The sequence below is a fragment of the Dermacentor andersoni genome, chromosome 5 (assembly GCF_023375885.2).
Source record: "Dermacentor andersoni chromosome 5, qqDerAnde1_hic_scaffold, whole genome shotgun sequence".
Taxonomy (NCBI): domain Eukaryota; kingdom Metazoa; phylum Arthropoda; class Arachnida; order Ixodida; family Ixodidae; genus Dermacentor; species Dermacentor andersoni.
In genome coordinates this window covers 164,281,336-164,304,511 of record NC_092818.1, presented here as the reverse complement: position 1 = coordinate 164,304,511, position 23,176 = coordinate 164,281,336, and the positions used below count along the sequence as shown (strand labels likewise).

The following is a 23,176-nucleotide window of genomic DNA, read 5'->3' as shown; positions in this document are numbered from 1 at the left end:
CAAAGGGTGGCGATGGCATATGCAAGGTCACCACTCCCCCGGTTGGGTGGCGGGAGATTTGAATAGCGATAAAGGTATTTGGTCCCTCCAGATGCAATTTTCTCATAAACTAAGCCTTTTCTTGGCACGAAACAAGCGTAGCGAGGTTTCTGGAACGGTATTTAAACAGTCCACGTCGTCTTAGTATCTGCCTTTAGTGTCCCTTTAAGGAGAAAAAGAGCTGTGCAAAGAGGTAGGCAATGAGAATGTATTTATTCCGTCACTTCAACATGGCATGCATGAACTACACACACTATATGAATGCACCAAGTTCATTTGTATTCGCACATTGCTAGTCAGTGTTGCCTTTTATATCACAAACCATTCAAGCCACACATGAAAGTAGGTGATGAAGATGTATTTGATCGGCCAGTTCAGCAATCTAAGTAAGAATGAAGCACTATGTACAGCACACGAATGCTTAAGTTTATCTACCATTGGCATAGTGTTAGTCTGTGTTCATCCTTGGTACTCCAAGCGATTAGCGATCTCACGGACAGAAGCAATTAGTGCTTCATGTTCTTGTGGTCGATCCAAGATGATGCTGTGAAGTTTAGCCATGTAGCTGTCAATGTTGTCCAATGTTGCTGTTTCATTTGTTCCTGCAAAAATTGTATAAACACACATTTTCAAGCACATTTATTTCAGCTTTAGCACTACATTGCCTAATGCTTGAAATGCAGCACTCCAAACTGCCAATCAGCAGCAAGGCCACACCATCAGAGTAAAGAGGAAAAAGCTTCATATGAACTCAATGCCCTTTCTTTTTTAAGCAGTAGAAAAGTAATCTGGTTAAGCGAACAACAACTGGGGTTGAACATTAAGAAAATGCAAAGAAAACTAAGGATCATGATGAAAGGAAGTTATAGAAGGATCAAAATGGGTTGGAGAGCATACAGCAGGCATTACCAAGTGATGATCATCATCTTACCGCTATTTCTAAAAGTGTACAATCATTGCATTCAACTAGTACTAACATATGGGCCAGAAACTTGAGAAATTAAGGACCGCACAAGTTATGGAATGAAAAAGGTTAGGTTAAGGGACAGGAACGTTAAGACAGGAAGATGGGGTGTGAATTAGAACAAATTAGGTAACCGATATTCTAGCTGACATTAAGAAGGGGAAATGTACCTGGGCAGGCCATGTAATACGTAGGGCATACTGATGGTCTATTACAGTTACAGAATGGGTGCCATGGGAAGAGAAGCACAGTCAAGGTCAGCAGAGAATTAGGTGGTGTGATAAAATTAGGGAATTTTCAGGCATAATTTGGAATTAGCTAGTGCAAGGTACCTTCATCCTTTAGTTAGCCTTCAATCTGGAATGTACATACAGATATGATTATCATGCTGATGATGATGGTCTAAAAGAAAAGGTAATTTTCTCATAATGACATGCTTGTATTGCATTGATGCAAAGATACACTAGACAGTTTTTATGTCCATATCTTGTCAACTACAAGGATAAGATCAAAGCACCTCCCTGCTAAGTACTGGACATTCTAAGGCCATATGCAGAAGCAGAACATCACAGAGCAAATCATTTTGCCAAAGCAGGCACGTAATTAACAAAATCCTGCAATGCTATAATAATATCCAGAGTCACTAACCACTCCTCAGCACACAAAATTTATAAGAAGACAAAAGGATGTGATGTATCAGTGTAAAAGTAGAAAAAGTTTATGGGCAAGGCAAAAAGAATTGCCAAGAATGGTTACCAAACCAAATAGTCTGTAGACGCTCTATGATCATTTCTTTTTTGTATACACTACAAAACATGTGCATTCGCAATAAAACACAGACAAGCAAACTATGAAATGCTGCCTACAAATGTGGATGGTTAGGCTGTGGCATTCTGTGGCCTGTAACACTGCTGCAGCGGCCTGCGACTACTCGCTGCATTTCAATAAATTTTCTTTTACTGCAACAGCACTTAAGAGCTCAAATTGAGATTTGTTGTGTCAGTCGTTATCTCCCTTTTCATTATGCTGACATTGCTATGTCATCATTGTATTGTTGTTGCCAGGCAACCTCCTCTCCTGAACTTCACGCTCACCACGTGAAAAAAGCTTTGCTCACCAGCATCAACACGCAATTATCAACGAATAATTCTGACAAGCTGGATTATTCAGACAGCTTTGCGGTACCGCCACTCTCTCCGTAGATGTAACATATAAAGATGTGCGAAATTTCAACCAGCTTACAGAACACTGTTCAATAATTCAACTCCGCTGGAGCAGCCACGTGATAATTCAGCCACCGAGTCAAGCAACAAGAGCAATGCTTTTGTTTTGAATCATAGCCAGTGCCTTCTCAAAATCAAAAAGTACGGAATGTGAAGGAAAGGTAGAAAAGACTAATCACACTAATCACTAATCATGCCCAAACCACGGGACCGGTCCAGCCAAGCCACTAAGTTGTATTTGCAGCTTGTTGTGCCTGCTCCGTGTGTTCTGTGACCCAAACGTTTGTTCCTTTGCATAGTGACATGGTCTCGAGCAGCTTCCTTGGCTGGTGATTGAAATGTTTGTCATTTAGAATCAAGCAGCTTCAAATGGCACCAAGTCCACTGTCTGTTTGTGCTGACAAGGGCAGCGATGAAGTGCCATACAATGACTGTTGTGAAGAAATCTGCAATCATTCAACTATCGGAGCATCATCGACTTCGGTTCACATTAGAAGATGGAGATTTGGTGCATGTGCTGACAGCACTTTTGTCTATCTGTAACGACCTGGTCAAAACACAAACTGACCAAGTCGCACATAAGTTTGCAGCAATGCATTGACGAGCTTTTTTGGCCACTTGTGTAAGGTCACCAATTTCCTGGCAAATACATTATTTTGGACTCCTAATTATTCAGACCTTTAGACGGTCCTTATAAAGTCAAAATTATCAGTTGTAGACTGCACAGAGTTCCCATTTTCTCCACTAATGCTGAGTGACTCACCAGGCAATGGCAGGCTCGAAAAACTTGCAGCAAGGTTCGTGCGCAAGGTGGCCAGATGCTGCTGCAAAGCAAGGTTGTTGTTCTTCTGTTGGACAGTCTCCACTTCAAGTTTTTCTATTGCTGCCTTCATGGTATCTATGTGCTTGCCAAGAATGGCATTCTGCTCCTCGTACTCCGTGTTGGACTTGCGCAGCTGTCGGAGCTCTGCCTCACATCCTGAAACATTAACACTGCTACAATGACAGCACTGTCACACAGCAGTTGCAGTACAGACAATGCCAATGTACACAGAAGCTTTTTCAAAATGAGCTGCTTATATGTTGGGCCTAGGCTCACAAAAAGGGGAATCCAAAGTGATGGTAGCAGCAGGCACTGTCGACAGTTGCCGTAGATTTCACAATATCGATGCGAGCCTTACATAAAAGGGCACCACCACACTTTTTCTTCAAAACTGAGAATACACAGGCAAAAGTGCAATACCAATGTATTAAAGTACTCTGGCAATACCTTCAAATAAATATATACCCACAAAAATTTTGACAGGGCCTCCTTATTAAATAATAGATATGAAAAGTGCAACATTTTCCGCATTCCTCCTTAACACATTTTCCTCACCTAGGGTGGCACCTATAGCAGCGCCCTGACTATTGGTTCGTTATTGCTTTTTTCTTTTTGCAGTGCACTTATGGTAACCCTTAAGGTTGGCATCTGACAAAGGTACCAGGGAGTGACAAAGTAATGATAACAGTGAGGGCAGGGACATGATAACCATTATGTCCCGATCCGCTAGAAAATTGGAGAGGTGCATATGCATGCGTGAGCTTTGGCTTAGGAGTAAACCAATGTCATGAATAATCGTGCACAATCGTGCCCAATGGCTGGCCTCTATACACTGTCATGCACTGGTCTACAACGTCGTAGGTGGGACATAATAGAGAGGGCCTTGAAAGCCGCAGATGAGAGTGAGCAATCTTTTATGAGGGATCCCGGGCTCCCTGCTGCATGCAGCGGAATAATATTCGGCTTGCTTGTTCATGCCAGCATAGTATAGAAATCACAGAGGTTTTCTTACCATGTTTCAGAAAATGTTGCATTGCAATGACATGTGCACACTAGCTGACTTTGCTGCTGCCACAATGTTCCCTAAAAATGCTATATCAATTATTTATGTACATGTACGGAATTTGATGTGAAAAATTTTGCTTTCATCACGCTTGCTGCTGTTCCTTGCTTTTCTCTGCTTCAGCTATTACATGGGGTACCTTCAGTGATGTGATGTGCATGAGGGTAGCATCACACTCATATCGGAAGGTTCCTGCTGTCTTAAAGCAGAAACTGTAAGTCCATATATTTCAGGAAATTGCATTCTCATCAGGACTTTGCTCCTCCTAAACTGGATCGAACAACCTCACCTTCGACGCCACGATAACAGTCGGTGGTGCAAAAATACTGTACTTTATGGTCGTAAGTTGCAGAACCCAGCCTCGCGAGTACACTACCTGCAACTACACTTCGCTCGAGCACAATTATGGAAAAGCATCGAATGTTATTACACAAAAATGTAAAATTTTGAGCACTCAGCAATAGCTGTGGATAAACTTTGTCACTAAGTTTCCCCTCAAGGCATACTAAAACAACCAAAGGAGAGAAGACCAGGACACAGTGTAGAAATTAAGTCTGTGCATTACCTTGACCTGAAGTACCCTCATTTACTATTTACTAGCAATGGCATTGGGCACTGCCACGTTGACGTCATCAATTACACACACACACACACCGATATGGTATATGTCATATCACCAGAAATTACAGGCGTACAAATGTTCTAAATTCCGAATACAAGTCAAATAGTCCCAGCTATATTCAATTCATAGTCTATTCAGCATTTGATGTTATCGAATATTCTTTTATTTCAAAAGTATACAAGGGATAAAGACGCCAACTGAAGTTTGGAAAGAGACACATTGAAATAAGTGTTTTTATCCTTTTGTGTATTATCCGGATGATTCTGCTAGATTATAGGTGCAATTGTCACGTGGAGGCACCAGTTTCTGGGTGAATGCATGGTGCAGGTAACTTGTGCTCAACAATTTCCAGTCAATCAATAAGAATTACTCAGTTTTGGGCAGCCTATATATGAATTTGTTCTGATCCCTTTAAAAAATGTGAGGCAGTGGCATAGCCTGAAATTTCAGCTGCGTACATGTATCTAGTAACATGCCGTTGCCTTGTTTCGTTACTATCATTGGTATGTTGCCCCATACAGTTGAAACCGGTTGTTTATTATTTACAAGTGCCTCAGTTACCAGGACGTATAATTGTGAACTATGTTGCATGCATACGCCCAATTTATTTTTTTACCAAGTGGACTCTGCAAAAAGTTTATATTTCGTGTTGCTTTAGAAATAAATATTCTACATCCAATTTAATATTCAGAGGTAATTTTTTTCGAATACAGTCACTAACCGATTTTCCAGAGCTCGCGGTGATCGAAAAAACTCATTCACCCAAAAAAATAAAACTTACTAGGCTTAGAGTGTCTTAAAAAGATCTCTAAAAATGTCCTGCCTCATACTATACTTGGAGGTGATCATATTTGCTTGCATTTGTGCAGGAGTGACGTCTCCGTGTACAGTCAACAAGAACGTCACCGCGGTGGTGATGAAACTCGTACATTGGTGTTTTGTTTCAGGCTTGGGCACATACGCAGCCAGTAAGTGCGAAGTCGGGCGCTTTTCATCTGCTGATGCAGAATACAACATTCAGTCTGCTCCAATTGGCTACGGCCAAGTGAACGAACTGCAGCACATGACGTCGTAGCCTCTGCCCTGCACTACACTCGTCTACACGAGCCTGCACGAACTGTGAAAGAAAAAACAGCCCTATTGATATGTGCTCCTCCCAATCTTGGAGGCTATAAAGCGGGCCAGTGGAAGCCTAGCCAGTGGAAAATCCAACATGGTGGCCTCCAAGCTCGGGTAGCGTGGCTTGGAATGAGTGATTTAGTCCAGAAAATCGAACTTTGGGGCGTAACTTCGTCTGAAAAATCGGTCCCGCAAGTACATTAGCTCTATGGAAACCCTGATGGTGCATTTATGAAGTCTAGAATATCCATCAAATCCGAATTCCTTAGTCTTAAAAATCCATCGGCTACTGTATTCACATTCAATTTCATTTGAAAAATTTATTATTCTAACCCACTTAGTGAGAACTTGTTCAGTCACCATCTTGCAGCTACAACAATAACACTCGCTAGCCTGGCTCTGCGAATGCAATTTTGTTTTCGTGTATGATTTTGCTGTGCAGGCAATTTTCGTAACAATTTTCATACCAACAAAAAAGGTGCGTCTTGGAATAAGGTCAATACAGTCACCAACCAATTTTCCAGACCTCGTAGGGACCAAAAAATAGTCTGAAAAATCACACACTCCAAAAAACTTGTTCAGCCAAAAAAATATATATATAATTTAGCATTAGGCTTAGAGCAGCTTAAAAAACCTCTAACAATGCCCTGCCTCATACTACGCTTGGAGGCGGTCAGATCTACTTGGATTTGCGCAAGCGTGACATTGTTTCCGTATACTGTCTGACAAGAGCGTCACCGCGTTGGCGGTCTTCGAGCCATGGAGATCGAAGGAACGAGCCCCATTTCTTCGCACCACTTAGCTAGGATGGCTAGAATTCTAACCACCCTAACTTAGCTCTCGCGAAGGCACATGAGGTGGTGCTGATTACACAAATTCAAAACCGCATGAACACATACTAAGATGCGACGCTGCCTCCGAGACACACCTGCTCTATGGACTCACCACGTGCAACTAGCATCCGAAACTTTAAAAATAAACAAATTAATAAAAACGGATCCCGAATTAAGTGATTGTGAAGATAATGCTGACTGAAAAAAAAAAAAGAATTCCGTCCCCTAGGGCGTTTTGTTAGCTAAGGAAGAGCAGGCATGGCCTCCGAGAATGGAGAATGTCGCATGCTCTCTATTGAAAGCATGTATGTTACAATCTTGGAGGCTATAGAGCAGGCCACTGGAAGCCAAGCCTGGCCAAGCCAACGGGAATATCCAATATGGCGGCCCCCAAGATCAGGTAGCGTGGCTCGGAGGGAGTGATTTAGTCCGGAAAATCAAACTGTGGCGTCTAAATTCATCTGAAAAATCAGTCGCGAAAGTGCATTAGCGCCTATGGGAACCCTGACAGTGCATTTACGATGTCTGGAATATCCATCAAGTCCGAATTATTGGAGTAAAAGAAATCTGTCTGCGACTGTTCTCTAATTAGTTATCATGAGCTGCTGTTCTCTTTTGAAGATCTCCCTGAGCAGGCTGAAAGTAGGCATTTTTTGGCAGGAAATAATAGATCTTTAGCGCTTTCACTGTCCCGTTATACAATAGGCACTGCAGACATTGGGGTACACTTAGGGTAAACTTTGGGGTCAGGCATGTTCATGCCAACTGTTCCAAGTTCAAGTTATCCAGTGAAGGCCAAGTTCAGGACTGAAATAATAAAGTTGACTTGGCTGACAGAAATGTATGGGCGCTGACTGTAACCTTCGGTTTGAATCTAATTACCTAACCAAAACAATTTGATGGAATCGAATTAATGAAAAGGTATTGTAATACCACATAATATTATGCTAAAATACACTTTTTCTTATCACAAGGTGAAAAGTAATCTGGTTTCTTTATCATGTTAGGTCGGTGATTCACTATATCATTGCCCACTTTTGCCATGCCACCTTCATGGCTGCAGTGTTTAAAAGCAAACTTTACCAGTTACCTTTAAATACTGCAGCAAAAAGAATAAATTGATTTATGACAATCATATCAACATCACAGAAAACTTTCATATGATGCTGACCCTTGTTGTGATCGAGGAACTCCTCCGTGAAGATAGGAATGTCGAAGCCAGGTATCTCATCCTTCTTGCTGTCTTCACTCGCTGCCTGCAAAAGAAGAAAAAGAAAGCAAAGTGACCAAAGTTACAGTTGAACACCTCTACTACGAAATGACCAGTGTAATGAAGCAGACGCGCCCCTGCGTATATGCCGTCTGAAGAGAAGGACGAAGGGCTGTGCCGTGATCGCGAGCGAGCCTCGTGCTACGGACAGCCCTCGCAGTGCTTTGATTTATCTAGCGTTCCACACCGTTGTGAACGACAATAAACCTCATCGCATTTGGTGGAGGTTGCTGAGATCCTTCGCCTCGTCCTGGAGCTCCGCACTCGAACCCTGCCAACAGGATCGCCCAGCACAATGCCAGATCCCGCCACCTCGTTGCCTGCACCCCCGGCTGCCACTCATCTGCGCCGGCGTCCCTCGTCAACGCGACCCACCCATTTTCAGTGGGACCGCCGAGCACGAAGTGGAAGACTGGCTGTCATCGTACGAACGTGTAAGTGCCCATAACAGATGGGATGACCAGTCTAAGCTGACCCACGTGCCTTTCTACCTAGCCGACGTAGCCAAACTTTGGTTTTTTAACCACGAATCAGACTTTATGAGCTGGGCCGCGTTTAAGACTCTGTTTGCTGAAGTCTTTGATCGCCCAGCTGTGCGTAAGCTACGCGCTGAACAGCGTCTACGCCAGCGCGCACAGCAGCCTGGAGAGACATTCCCCAGCTACATCGAGGATGTTCTCGATTTGTGCAAGCGGGTAAATCCCAGCATGTCAGAGGATGACAAGATTAAACACATCCTCAAAGGCATCGAGGACAGCGCATTCCAGATGTGTCTGGCCAAAAGCCCAACTAGCGTATCAGTCCTCATTAACCTCTGCCAGAGCTTTGACGAGCTGCGCCGCCAACGTTCCATCGCCCGCCAGAACATTCAGCACGCCGATTCCGTCTCGAGCATCGCGGTTTCTACTGAAATAACCAACTCGACCCTCTCGCAGCATATTAAAGATTTTATTCGTGAAGAGGTGGCCAGGCAGCTCTCGCTGCTCCCTCACAGCGACGCACCTACGGCAGCTTTGCCTCCAACGCTGCAGCAAGCCATCCGAACTCGGATATCTGAAGCGCTTCCTGCAGCTCCTACAACACCCCTACCCAATCCTGTGAGTGTGCCGCTGGCCCATACCACCTTTGTCACTCACCCTACGTCGCTGCCGCTCAGTTATGCAGCCGTGGTTGCGCGGCCACCTGCACAGACAGCTTCCTTTTCATCGCCCATGCATCCAGCTTCATTTCCAGTTGCCCGACCGTCACCACAGTTTTTGCATCCCACGGAGACGTGGCGCACTCAAGACAACCGGCCTATCTGCTTCGCCTGCGGCATTGCTGGTCATGTAGCGCGCTTCTGTCGCCGCCGCGCCCCAACTGAGCGTACCAGCTTTGACACGCCCAGCTACGCGCCACAATACGCTGCCCCACCTCCATTTTCACCGCGACGTCTCGCCACTGATCGCCGGTCGGAAACTCGGCGCTCTCCTTCCCCTCGTCGGCGTTCGATTTCGCCCCTGCGTCGTCGAGTTCCCACTGAAGAGGGAAACTGACTGCTGCGGTTCCTGAGGCAAGAACCGCAAATACATCGACGTTCTCAAGACCTCAATCTTCGCCGCAAAATGTTATTAGCGTTTTTGTAGAGGGAGTACCTGCAGTCGCACTAGTCGACACCGGAGCAGCCGTTTCCGTCATTCACGAGAGCCTTTGCTGCAAGCTACGAAAACTGACTACAGTTTGCTCTGGCCTGGTGCTCGCCACTGCCAGCGCGCAGCGAATTCACCCTTCAGCTGTATGCACGGCCCGTGTCGTCATCAACGACGTTCTGTACATAATCGAGTGTTTCGTGTTACCATCTTGCTCTCACGACCTCATCCTTGGTTGGGATTTCCTGTCACGTCATCATGCTGTCATTGACTGTTCGCGTGCAGAAGTGTCGCTTTTACCACTGTGTGAATCACTGCCGACCAGCTCTCCTCACTTTGCCGACAAACTCACTGTTGATGCCGACACAACCATACCTCCCGAGTCGTCGATGGCTGTTGTCTTGTCGTCTGATGCCACATCTGACGCCACTGTGGTGTTCACGCCGTCCGATGTGTTTGCTCAACGCAAGGGCATTGTTCTTCCGTTTGCCGTGCTTACTGTAACATCTGGGTGAACTGTGATGCTGGTCACCAACTACTACCAGTACCCGATCAGCCTACTGCGTGGAGAGACCGTAGGATACTTCCAGGCGGTCGACTGCGTCGACGACCTCGATGTTCCTACAGACTCCCTCCGTCATGTTGACGCCATCGCTTCGGTGTCCGGCTCATCACCTTCAGTGGTTTTTGACAACGCCATCGACCCTGCTCTTTCCCCACCTCATCGCCGCCAACTTCTCGCTCTTCTTCACCAGTTTGTCAACTCCTTTGACTGTAATCAGACGTCACTGGGCCGTGCCACCGGTGTTTCTCACACCATCGAAACCGGTTCCCACTCCCCCTTGCGACAGCGCCCGTATCGTGTCTCCGCCGAAGAGCGTCGACTTATCACAGAGCAAGTGGACGACATGCTCAAACATAGAGTCATCCGTTCCTCTCAAAGTCCATGGTCTTCACCTGTCGTATTGGTGAGAAAAAAGATGGCTCCATTCGCTTTTGTGTCGACTACAGACGCCTAAACAAGATAACGAGAAAAGACGTTTATCCACTGCCTCGAATCGATGACGCTCTCGATTGTTTAAAAGGTGCAGAATACTTCAGTTCTTTGGATCTGCGCTCCGGGTACTGGCAAGTTCCAATGGCCGAGCCCGACCGTCCGAAAACCGCATTCGTTACACCCGATAGCCTCTACGAGCTTAACGTCATGCCCTTCGGGTTGTGCAACGCGCCTGCTACTTTTGAGCGTATGATCGACACCATCCTTCGCGGTCACAAATGGAAGACTTGTTTATGTTACCTAGACGACACCGTCATTTTCTCAACCGATTTTCCGACACACCTCGCTCACCTGCATGACACTCTCGTGTCTCGCATCTGCTGGCCTACAGCTTAACCTCAAGAAGTGCCGTTTTGCTGCAAGAAAACTAACCATATTGGGTCACGTTATCTCAAAAGACGGCATCCTCCCGGACCCAGACAAGCTCCGCACCGTTGCCGACTTTCCAACGCCCACGTCTATCAAAACCCTCAGAAGTTTTATTGGATTATGTTCCTATTTTCGTCGCTTCGTACGCAATTTCACATCCATCATGGCACCTTTGACAAGTTTACTTTCCGCCAGTAAATGCATAGCAGCGTGGTCACCTGAATGTGATGCAGCATTTCGGCAATTACGCCACTTGTTGACCTCACCACCGATTCTTCCTCACCACCAGCATAATGAAGGATTGATTATGTCCTGGCTGAATTCGTATATTTCATATGTATTGTGTACGCCTCTACAACGAATATCACAACAAAGGAATTTAGGCGTCCCCTACAGCCGTTTTGTTGCTTTACAACGAATGCCATGTACCAAGGTCACCGCAGCGCTCCGCAGACACCGCTGAGCTGCTCTATGCACTAGTGCTAATGGTAGCACTAGCAATGCACTTGATGAGCATGCCAATGTCAGTGAGTATTACAGTCCTGCTGCATTGTTCCATGAATCGCTTAAGTCGTACACTGCTTGTTGTAACACAGCAGTAGGCGCAATGGTTGATGAACACAGTACAGTTGACAATGTGATGATGTAATCAGGACTGATGAGTGACGGCATCTTCAAAGTCATTAGAGCAGAAAGGATGCAAATATCAATGAAGGCAACAGTTATTAAGAGCCTGTAAACAAACCTAGAATTTTCACGGCAAGGGCATATGCAATCTGCAACTTTAACTTGCATTGCTCTCACATCTTGACACGGAGCATGCTGTGTACTTCAGTGCCATCAGGCCGTTATAGTCTCACATTCTGCGAGATGAACTGCAAAAACAAAATTGATGGGTCATTTCATTAGGTCTCACTTGAATGTCTGAACTCACTGTCATCCCACTTTGGGACAAGCATTCTTGGTACAGTGGTGTTCAGGCGACAGCCTATTAAGAGCTCTGCTGGCGTAAACCCTTCCACATCAGGTGTCGATCTATAAACAAGCAGCGCTTCGTTTACATTGGCTGACTTCATCCAACGCTGCTTTGCTCTCTGCACGGTCCTCTCTGCCACACTGTTACCCTGTGCAAAGTAAGCGCTCAACAATGTGTGTGTGGCTTCCCAACAATGTACAAGTTCCTTGAACTCAGCAGAGGTGAACTGCAAGCTGCTATCTGTGCGTACTGTTCTTTGAACACCAAACCTCACAAAGATTGCCTTCAAAACTTGAGCGATATCTTTAGTAGTTGTTTTTCTCCAGCTGTTCTGAATGTGAAGAGATCAAAGCCGACTATTTCCCGTGGGTTAGCCGGCAATGGAGTTAGAAGCGGGGGCTCTGTCCCTGGGCTTCCTGTGCACTTGCAAGTTGTACAACTTTCCACATTGTCATCTTTCCACACTGTGCTTTCCACTGCTTGGCCATCAAACACACTCTCTTGCACTTGCTTGGCATCTCATTGTGCCCAAATGGCCTGCATGAAGTTTCTCCATAACTTCTACCCTGAGGTCAGGCGGGATGATTATTCTGTCACCTTTAAAGAGCAAACCATTAGCGAGGGAAACTTCGGTTGCCACCTCAGGTCAGGTGCCAGCCCATGCACAGTCAGTCATGACATGATGCTCCCTACCTTGGGAAAGTGTTTTGTCAGTCTGCATGCTTGCCTTGGTTCTGTCTTGCATTTGATTTGAAGCAGGGCGTTATTTCTTCAAATTCACACACTGCAGTCTTGAGATTTCCTTCATTGCTTTTGTCAACTAGTTTTTCTGAAGGCTTCCATGAAAGAACATCAGCTGTGTGCAACTTGTTGCCAGGAGAGTGGGACATTGTGTAGTCGTACTCCAGAAGATGCGTCCTGAAACGTTTAAGGCGAGGGCTCAGCTCATCAAGATGTTTGATCATCAGTAGCAGTGCTAGAGGCTTGTGGTCTGTTTCCACATGAAAGGTTGATCCTGACAGGTATTTGCAGAAAATCGTTGTTCAGCCTAAGTGAGGGACTGTGCTGTATATGCCACTGGTGGAGCCTTTCATGCGACTGCTGTAGCAGCCTCTGCCCCGAGACCGTATGAAAAAGTGTCCACTGATACTGTATGAAGCAGTCGATCATATAAAAATTTTTTGATATTTTTCAAAGCTTTGCTGTTGAGCTGAGCCCTAGTGCCATTCAGCATCTTGGTGTAGCAAGTCTCTAAGGGCTTTGTCAGGTCTGTTAGGCCTGGCAGAAATTTTGCCAGATGGTTTAAGAAGCCCAATAAGAACTTGACTGCCGGCACATCTAGTGGTAGGTCAAGTTGTGTGATGGCCATGACCTTGCCCAGGTTTGCACTGACTGTGGCAGATACCATGTGCCTTAGGAATGCAACTTCAGTTTGACAAAATGAACACTTGTACATGTTCATGGTAATACCTGCCTATTCTAATTCTTGAGCACACACCAGTTGGCATCTTGTTCTTCAATTGTCTTACCTGACATGATGATGTCGTTTTGCAGACAACTCAGCCTGTCTAGTCTTTCCAGTGCTCTGAGCATCTCGCATTGCTAGAACTCAGGTGCCGTGGGGATTCTGAGGGGCAGTCTCAAGAACTGGAACCTTCTGACTCGTGTGATGAAAACTGTGTATTCACGAGAGTCATGGCCAAGGGAATCTGCAGTACCCTGCTAGTGCATCCAGGCGGCTGAAAGGTGTTGCACCAGCTAGTTTTGCAAGGCACTCTTTGACTGTAGGCATAAGCACTCGTTAACGAATTATCTGCTGATTCAGCTGGCCATGGTCAATGCAAATGCAGAGCTCATTCATTTTCAGTGTGACGACTATCGAAAGACACCATTCCATTGCTTGATCTACCTTCTGGATGATGCCTATGTCCTCCGTCATATTAAGCTACTTTTTCACAAGCGGTAATAATGAAAGTGGCACACGCCTAGGATAGATGACTGACTAGGCTTTGGCATTGTTCTTGTGGCATTCTGTCTTCATGAGTCCATGCCCAGACGTTAGCTCGGGCTAAGGAGCCACAAAGTCAGAAATGTCGGTCACTTGCATACGCTTCAGCCAAATCAGGAAGGCATTGCAGAATCCCGAGTGATTGTATGGTTGGCCGACTAAACAGAGCTTCATTTAACCTTTGATGACAAAGACTGCTTCCTGGATTTTGGCACTGGGTCAAGTGATGTTGCGTCATGTAGCAAACTGTAGCGATCACTGTCTGACCTGGGCCTATCAGTAGCAGTTTTGTTGACTTGATGGGTCCTATGATGTTTGCGTCACACTGGTTGTGTGCAATTGCTGTTGCATCAGTGCCAGTGTTGACCTTGAAGGTGAAAGGCACCTTGTTCAGAGTAACAGTTATGTGCCACGGGTTGGTCCTACTTTGACTTCGCCTAAATGTAGTTCTTCTAAGCAACTTAATCGTTCTTGGAAGCACAAGGTTTCACCCTTGGGCTTTGACAGGCACACAGAAGCATAGTGGCCTTTCTTCCCATAGTGGTTGCATGTCTTGTTTGCCGTGGGGCACTGTGCCTTTGTGTGGTTGCGCACACTGCCATACCACTTGCAGCATTGTCTTTCACCTTGCTTCTGCATTGTAGGCGTGATGACCTGAACAAGGCTTTCATTTCTTTGCGGCGGGCTTTCATGCTCGCTTGGGCGCATACTTCTCATACACTGAGTCGGCTGTTCGATGCAGAGGATTTCTTTATGTTGCAATTTGACGGCCTTCGAACTGCAGGCAGCTGTAATCACTTTCTCAAGAGAGTTCAGTGTCACGCTGCAGCCTTTTACCAAGTTTCTTGACATGAACCTATCCCAAATCAACTAGTCTTCGAGAGTTCTGTAGTTGCACATTTCCACCATCTTGAAAAGCTCGGTAACGAATGCATCGACAGCTTTCATGCGGCTCTTGCATCCAAGAGCTTGCTTCCAATCTCACTCACTCGTACTTGACATTTTTGCGGGGCAAAAATGCTTTTCAAAAGCGCTCGACCATGACGTCACACAACGACATTTGTTTGTCAGTCAGTTTTATGGTGACGAGCATGTCCTCCGCTTCTTCACCCATGGCGTAGAGCAATATGTTAACTTATGTCATTCTGTTCTGGCTTGCGAGATTGGAAATGAGGTGGTAGCATTCTAACCCGCGATGCGATTGCGTTGTACCTCAGGCTTGCGGTAGTTGAGTTTCGGCAGAAGCTCTATGGCAAGCGGCTTGATTGCCACTGCAGCGGAAGCGACGCTTGCACGCGCTTCGTCTCTGTCACAAGCCTGACATGGCACTAGTTTCAGTGTGCGGCTTCTCATGTTGAGCTCACTATCCTCGTGGGCGCCTTGCTACTTTGGCTATCCCACCGCTGCTTCCATGTAGTCATCAGGGCCAGCTATGACTAACGAACAATGTTTATTGTAATATTGTTATGCTGGCGGGCTTGCTTGCTAGTTCAATGCTGTTGGTTGGTGCGTCTCTGCCTGTCTCCGGGAATCCGGGGTTGAATGTATTAGTAGCCAGGTTCTTCTCGACAGTCCACTTGGCTTGCTTGCCACTTGGGGCACTGTGCTTGGTGGCCCCCACAACAAAGAATGGCATTTAACTATGTGTCCATGCAGCTGTGTGCACGTAACATTGTAGTGCTCTTGCTTACGGCCATTAAGGACAATTATAGCAGCTGAGTTCAGACTCACCCAAAAAGCTTTTTTAACCCTTTGGGGGTCTAAGACGTAAATATACAGTGCCACGAACAAGTTTAAAATGGTCAATGCCGTATATTTATGATACTATCTGTATGTTTGAAAACGCCCTAATTTTCCAACTCTCTGTTGCCCAGCAAGTGCTGCCACCTTATGTGGATGCAAGACTTTTCTTTTCTCTTACTCTGTACTCTCTTGGTTTCAATTTCGTGGCTTTTTTATGTCAGTGCATTAGCAACCACTCACACATCCACGAAGCTGTAAGTTTTGGTTTTGTCTTATAGGCTGTTTCTGTTTGTTGCGCTTGCAAGAACTCACGTCTATCTCGTTTCTAATCTCTTAAAGCGTCATCGCTAGATGTTCAGCCGTTTATTACTTGCTGGGGTGCGATTGCATCTGTTCACAGGTGGGCACCGGTATATAGAAACGACGCTGCTACGCCTGCGTTTCTTTTCTTGTGACTCTTGAAACATTGTTGTCGTTCGCAAAAAATTACTGACCCTCGTTGGCGATGGGGCCAAGGATTACTTCAAGGCTCTGGCTCGTCTGGTTTTTCTGATGGGCGCACAACCATAGAGTTGCATGTGCTCCCATACACAGTTTGATCACGCTATAGATGTGCGCACTGTTTGCTCTTCTGCAAAGGAGTCACAATAGATATAATTCCAACTGAACCCAAGTGCCGAATCAGAATATATCTATTCCTGTGTATCTACTTTCTTATTCTTATTACAAGTATTTATGCAAGTCCATCTGTATTCATGAACAAACAATGCATGTTTACCTACGGTAAATATTTTTTGTCACTTTATGGTCACTCTAAAAAATTGCAATAAATTTTTTTTCGAAACAAATCACTCTGGCAATTCTAAATCGGCAGTATCAGTTATTTAGGAAGCATGCAGTTACATAGCAGAAGCAACACTCACATCAGCTGTTGTGCCATTTGTAGTAGCTGCTGCATTGACATCATCACCTGAACAGGAAGCAAACATTGTGTTAGACAGCGAGGGTTCTCCTGCCATGATCTCATGACAAGTGGTACGTGCTCATGTTGTAATGGGACCACAGATACTTGCACGATAACAAAAATGAATAAATTAACACAAGCAGGACTTCTGTGTTCACAAATATGGGCCCGTAAAATGAAATTTGCCCCTGAATAAGAAAAAAACATGGGAATGCAGATGAACTCATTCTCAAAGTCAAAGACAGCATTAAAAGCTCCATATCACAATGAAGGGTGCTGGAAAATGAAAATTGATTTAGGGCAGCACCGGAAGTACCACTGACGTAAGTATAGCTGTAATGATTTGTTGCCAAGCAAAACATACCAAAATGCCTTAAGCCACTTCTATACTAAAGAGACCAGTGAAAGTATGATAACTAAACACTATAAACACTTTTACAGTCGAGAGTACAAGTAAACATTAAAGGCACAGCAGCAAAGGCTTTCTTGGTAATGTATTTTTCTCAACACTGTGGACATCAGGAACTGCAACAATGACGAATTCATTAATTATTGATTACTACATAATTTACGACCACAGCCAACCTACATGAGGTGCTAGAAAAGCAAGATTGTCTTCCCACAAACACTTCGAAGTGTAACGGGCAATCCACATCTCATTCAACAACTCAGTCCTTTCTCATGTTCAGTTGAGTTTGCCCCTGTCTTCAAAAAACTTTCATTGTAAGGAGTTCTGGAAACATTCATACTACATGAATTATTGGCAGAAATTAAAATAGTTGTAAATACCTTTCACTTTCTTTTCGTGCTGCTTCTTTGTGAACATTTTGTAGGCTTCTGTCTGCTGGTACTGCTCCATTTCCTTCGAGTAACGCTCCCTGTCTTTCTCAGCCTCGTCCAAGTATTTCTGCACAAAGTTAGCACAACGGCTCACATTACCAAGTTCAAATTTCATTGGCAAAAAAGTAGGTCCTTATCCGAGTTCAGCCAAAACATATTTGCAGAAGCCTCATTCACCATTGTCTCATAGAAAGGAATGTTGTGCCTGGTTGCCTTTACGCCTGTACCAATGAGAAGCCACTTTTCCTTTTGTGTCGGAAAATTCCTGAGAAGCTCTAAACAGAACAGCGAGACAGTGGCAGATTCAGGTTGGCAAGGAAGTGCCCTTGAGTCTGCATCAATCACACGATACAATCAAAAGGGTATAACAGAGTCATGCAACAATTGGCAAATGTAGAACCCTCTTGTGCATCATGTACATATCTTTAGGTGTTCCGATTTAGTAAAGCTGTACGCTAATTTACTAAAGGTGCACTCTGCAGGTTGTCTCACAGCGTTGCTTAATTTCCTGTAGCTGATCGACAATAATCTAGTATTGGACCATCAATGCAATGTGTGAAAGCACCATGCATGTAGATATTACAATGGAGGATACTGAATTTGCCAAGTATCACATAAAATTGGCTCAGTATGCATGCAGTATGCTAGGCATGCCTGCATACTGCATGCAGGCATGCCTGCAGCACAGGTTGCTGTGGGACAAGGTTAGCATGTGAGAATACTTCTGGTGCTGTGCACATAAATCTATAAGTGCACTAGAGCCCTGTTTGAATCACGTGTGTGAGTGTCACCAACCTTGTACCAGTGTGTGAAGAAACAGCAAGGAAATGTTCACACAAATGTGTCAGACACAATAGAGAGTTTTAGAATAGGGGCCCCAAACGTTTTGGGGCCCCAAAGAAATAGCGTCCAAGCCACTGCGCATGCGCGAGACGCAAACTGCGTTTGGGTTTTGCGTTGGGAACGCTATTTCACCGATTTAGCGGGAGCTCAAATAGCGTTCCCAAAAGATTTGCGTCAACGAACATGGCGGCACCCATCGAAGCGACGGCTCTAACCTAGCACCAAACTGGGTTCGATTCGCGGTAATGCGTGAAGTTCGCAAGCTAGGAGAAGTGACTGCAGTTATCGCTTTCTCTCAACTAGCGTGTGTTATCAAGATTGATCCATTAGACGCCGCTGATTCCGAATTCGAGTGTGGATTTTATGGCTCGTAGGCCTAACACGGCTAAGCTTGGCTGGTGAAGGCACGTAAAGGTGGTTTTGTTGCTCCAAACTTAGCACAACTAATTGTTTGCTGCTTGAAGAATAACCTCTAAATTGTAATTAAACGCGAATACACGCAAGTCAAAATTACTATTCATATCATAAGATGGTATATTTTATTTAATTATTTTTAATCGTTTTTCTTAGACGCCGTAGTGGCGCTGTCAGCGCAAGACGCTATCTGCAAACGCAAAGCCCTATTCTAAAACTCTTCACTCCTGCGTGCCCCAACGCTAACACCCGCAAAGCTCTTTGGGGCCCCAAAATATTGGGGCCCCTATTCTAAAACTCCCTAATACCAATATATGAAGCTGCAATAGAAGAGGAATGTGATCCAAATCAAAAATCATATTATGCGGTTTAAAGGGACACAAAAGAACAACAGTTAGTTGGGTTGATAAAGTCTCTTAAAACTCTATTTCTTAATGAAGGCCAAAGTTCCATTTGTGAATCTTACACTGAAACCCAATTCCTGGTACGTTAGTGTGATGTTACAGATCTCCAAGTATATTTCTTTTTCATGTTTGGGCCATCATGGCTCAGTAAAGGTTCTTGAAACTTGGCTTTCTTAGAACACGATATACCCTGCATTTACCAATAAAACATTACCTAGATCCAAGCAGGTGACGTCAAAATCTTTGACATCACTGTTGAGAAGAGTTGAGATTTGGGCTCATCGGTATGTCATCACGAGACACTTGTATCACAGCGAGCTGGTGTGGGGGAACTTCAAGGCGGCATTATCACCCACACTTCATTTTTCAGTCCTTGCTGGTTTACCGACCCCCTTCCCAAAGTAAGACTAACCTTTATGGCACTGTAGAAGGGAAATTTACTAATTTACTAATACAGCTCGAGTAATCTTTATTTTGGTGTCCCTTCAAAGTCACAACACAACACACAGGCTACGAGGGACACTGCTGAGGAGACTTCCAAATTAATTTTCACTGTCTCGGGTTGTTTAACATGCACTTAAATCTAGGTGAACATGTGCTTTAGCATTCTTGGTCCCAGCAAAATGCCACTGTGGCAGGCTACAATCAAACCCACAACGTCATGTCCAGAAACAGAATGGCATAGCCACAAAGCCACCACAGCAAGAAAGGAAGTTCATCCATGGAACTGCTTTATGTGCTATAGTCCCAATTACTCCGAATAAACATTAGCCACATTTTAGCCCTAACGTTGCAAAATGGGTTATGAGAAACACTGAAGTGAAGCATGCTGAATTAGCCTTGACTACCAACTTTTTAAAATTTTTAATGTGCACTTAAAGCAAACCATGCAAGCATTTATCCATTTTGCCCCACCCAGAATGTGGCCACCACGATGGGGAGTTGTGCCTGCATCACCATTCTCAGCAGGGGTAGGCTAACACAAGAATTTGGTCAGTGAAAAAAAAAAGAAATCTTACGCTTTGAGCAAATGAAATGTTTTAAACAGAACAAAGCATTAATGTGAAACATTGTAAGTCAATTCTGACTGCCTGTTAACCTTGCTAAAATTGGTGTACAACAGATTCCATTCAAAGCAAATAGTTATCTACATTTTAATCATTTTAATATGAGAACAAGGAACGAGTTGCAGATGAGTCAGTTTCAGTGAAAAAAGCAAGTCCTCATTATAATTCATGCAAACAACATTCAAGTAGCCCAACTTTTGACTCTTGTGCAGGCATGTGTGATAGAAATGGATAGACAATGGCTGCATGGGAACTGGGAATGCTGCTTGCACCCAGGCACCAATGTATGGAGCAGACTTTCTGAACTTAATTTCCAAATTTAGGCATTTATCCATGCAAAGAAACAATAAGGATGAAATACAATTTTACCATACAGCTTCCAAGTTTTATATACGAACAGTTTACTTGGTAGTTTTGCCAAACAAGACTTTTCTTTTCATCTGATTAGGTACAATGTGGTCTGCTGCTAAGGTGAACATATGAGCATGGGGCCTCAGTAAATTTCATCCTGCAAGAAGTGTGCAAGGCCCAGCTTTGCGATAAGTGAATAGCAATCAGATTGACTCAAATTAATGGGTTTAAAGGGACACTAAAAAGAAAAGCTATAGAAGTTGCATTAGTAAAGTAACTTTCTGTAATCTCAAAAAGCCACTCTTACTGTGAGCAGATGTTTGGTAAGCCAGAAAAGACATAATGGGTGGCACCATGGCCTTGAAAGTCCTGCACCAGCTGACTGCGACATCATGGATTTTGAAACCATTTGCACGGGCCTAGTCAATACATTTAGTGGCAAAGATCGACTACATCACATTTTAAAGAAGACAAATAGTGAATTTAGTAAGTTTCAAGAACATTTTTTGAGGCATAATGTCCGAAATATGGAAAAATATACTTTGAAATCCGCAACGTCATACTGCCCTATGGTGCTGGGGTTTAGCATAAAATTTAAGAAATGGAACTTTGGCCTTCGTCTTCTTTTCTGCTAACCAACCTATTATTGCGATATTTACAAAATTTGAATTTTTTAGAGAATACTTTAGCACTAGCTATAAAAGGTGTCATAGTGGGGGCTCCGGATTCATTTCAACCACCTCGGATTCTTTAACATGCACTTAAATCCAGGTATACAAGTGTTTTTGTATTCAGCTGTAATCGCAATGTGATTACCATGGCCTGCAACCGAACCTGTGACCTTGCATGCAGCAGTAGCTCACTCCTCTGCAAGCACCCACGCAGTGCATGAACACTGCTTTCAATGGCACCCATGGTTGAAGCACCCTCATAGTTCAAGCAGCTGATATGTGTGTTTCCTTTCACAGTGGACCATATTTGCCATTTTGCATAATCTTTTACATTATTTGAGCTAGATTACAGTACATTCTACGACAAGCGCCGGCTTACCTGTTTTTCCTGGGGACTAAGCTTGCTCCACTCAATGGCCAGGATCTTTGTGACATCTGGAAAGCTGGCCGTAGGGTTCGCAGTTCGAACACCCTCCCGCCGATCATTCAGGAAACGGACGTAGCCTGTGAGAGGTCGTTCCGGTGCATTGACATCACGAGCCCTCTTCCTCCGTTTGCCTTTAGTCCACTTAGCCTTCTTCTTTGTCTGAAAGACAACAGTAGCACAGTCATACCTGTCTAATAGTCCCTGCCGCAAGTGTCCTAAGAGCGCTCCCTAATTTTTTGTCGAGGTAATTCTAGCACTTCTAACCAAATCTGTTGGAGCGCTCAGCACTCATTTAATTTTCGCTTCTACCATTAGTCACCGACAAGTAAATGGCCAACAACAGTAATATGCCCTGTTAAATGCGCGAACAAACGAGGTGATGCACAAGAGGCCACGAGAGAATGGGGGGTTATCAAGAAAGCACAGGAAAATTAAAGCAAGCTTGTGAGACTGTAGGTTCACGACAACGTAAGGAGATGTAATATTTGACCTGTATGTTCGCGACATCATAACTTAAATGCAGCGAATATTTAGCACGTGAAGTTGTTTCGCGACCTGTTTAAGGGCGCCAGCATTATAGCTGTCATGCAAATCGCATGCAATTACTCGTAACTGCACACGACTTGAGAAGTCTTCTAGACGCTTTGAATGCAAGCGGCGAAGTTGATGTAGCTGATGCTGTTGACATGAGCATCAAAGTCTATATTGCCTATGTTGCACAGGCACTTCAAAGCCGATCGTAATTGAATTTCTCGATCGCGATTGGCTCCTTTGCGCAAGGTGCGAGAGGGATTCAATAGTTATGACATTCAGTCGGGATCGGTCTTGATAGTGATCAATGGTGCCCCGTGCGACTGGGGTATACATCGTTTCGACATCAATATGAACACTAAGCTAAATCTGCTCCGGCTAAGTAGCTTTTCACTTACATCGCTCGGTTCTGCAGAGTCCGTCGCTGTGGCAGGACCATTATCGTTGCCTGCAGAAAAATAGAAAAAAGTGCAAGACACAACGGGGAACAGCACGCACTTTCAGAAATTGTGGTTCTTGTGCTCCGTTCAGAGAACAGCACCAGCGGCAATACAAGCGAAAGCGATGACGCTACCTGAACAACCTACTACCGCTGGCTCTTCACTCGCTGCTTCTACATCTGCCGATTTTTCCATGCCGCTCGTAGGATTCCAAAATACGTAAATGCGAAACCTGTGTGTTGGCGTGTAGGCGAAACGCTAAGAACGGCGTTTGATAAGTTATTTACTCTTGAGCTTTACGCTGTGGTTAAGCACAAAATTTACCATCTAATTTTCAACAAACAGTCAGCAACGTAACCCAGCTACTTCAACGTAAGTGTACGCTTTGAAAGCTGCGAGGAAACTGTCAGGTTAGCAGCACAAATTTAAAGCGACCCAAACAATGCAGGTTCTTTTCTGTGCCGCAACACCTGGCCTCTTGGCTTGG

General features: G+C 44.6%; 1 protein-coding gene across 2 annotated transcripts; it reads right to left on the bottom strand.

The window, feature by feature from the left end:
- Nucleotides 1-233: 233 nt before the first annotated feature.
- Nucleotides 234-23,150, bottom strand: LOC126531561 (high mobility group protein 20A-like). Of its 2 annotated transcripts, none has more exons than XM_055071247.2 (8): nucleotides 22,830-23,150; nucleotides 22,648-22,700; nucleotides 21,671-21,877; nucleotides 17,491-17,608; nucleotides 16,661-16,707; nucleotides 7,858-7,942; nucleotides 2,990-3,205; nucleotides 234-641 (listed from the first exon to the last, which is right to left on the bottom strand). In XM_055071247.2, exons 1-8 carry the CDS (start codon nucleotides 22,882-22,884, stop codon nucleotides 499-501), a joined length of 924 nt encoding a protein of 307 aa, XP_054927222.1. In that variant the 5' UTR covers nucleotides 22,885-23,150; the 3' UTR covers nucleotides 234-498. The 2 variants fall into 2 exon arrangements, with proteins under 2 accessions (XP_054927222.1, XP_050035081.1); XM_050179124.3 differs by having other exon boundaries at nucleotides 22,648-22,697; nucleotides 22,824-23,149.
- Nucleotides 23,151-23,176: the final 26 nt, after the last annotated feature.

Coding starts and splice junctions, on each gene's coding strand:
- LOC126531561 (XM_050179124.3), bottom strand. CDS start 22,884: ATGGAAAAATCGGCAGATGTAGAAGCAGCGAGTGAAGAGCCAGCGGTA. Junction 21,878..22,647: donor ACTCTGCAGAACCGAGCGAT/GTAAGTGAAAAG, acceptor GTTGTCTTTCAG/ACAAAGAAGAAGGCTAAGTG. Junction 16,708..17,490: donor GCACGAAAAGAAAGTGAAAG/GTATTTACAACT, acceptor CTTCCTGTTCAG/GTGATGATGTCAATGCAGCA.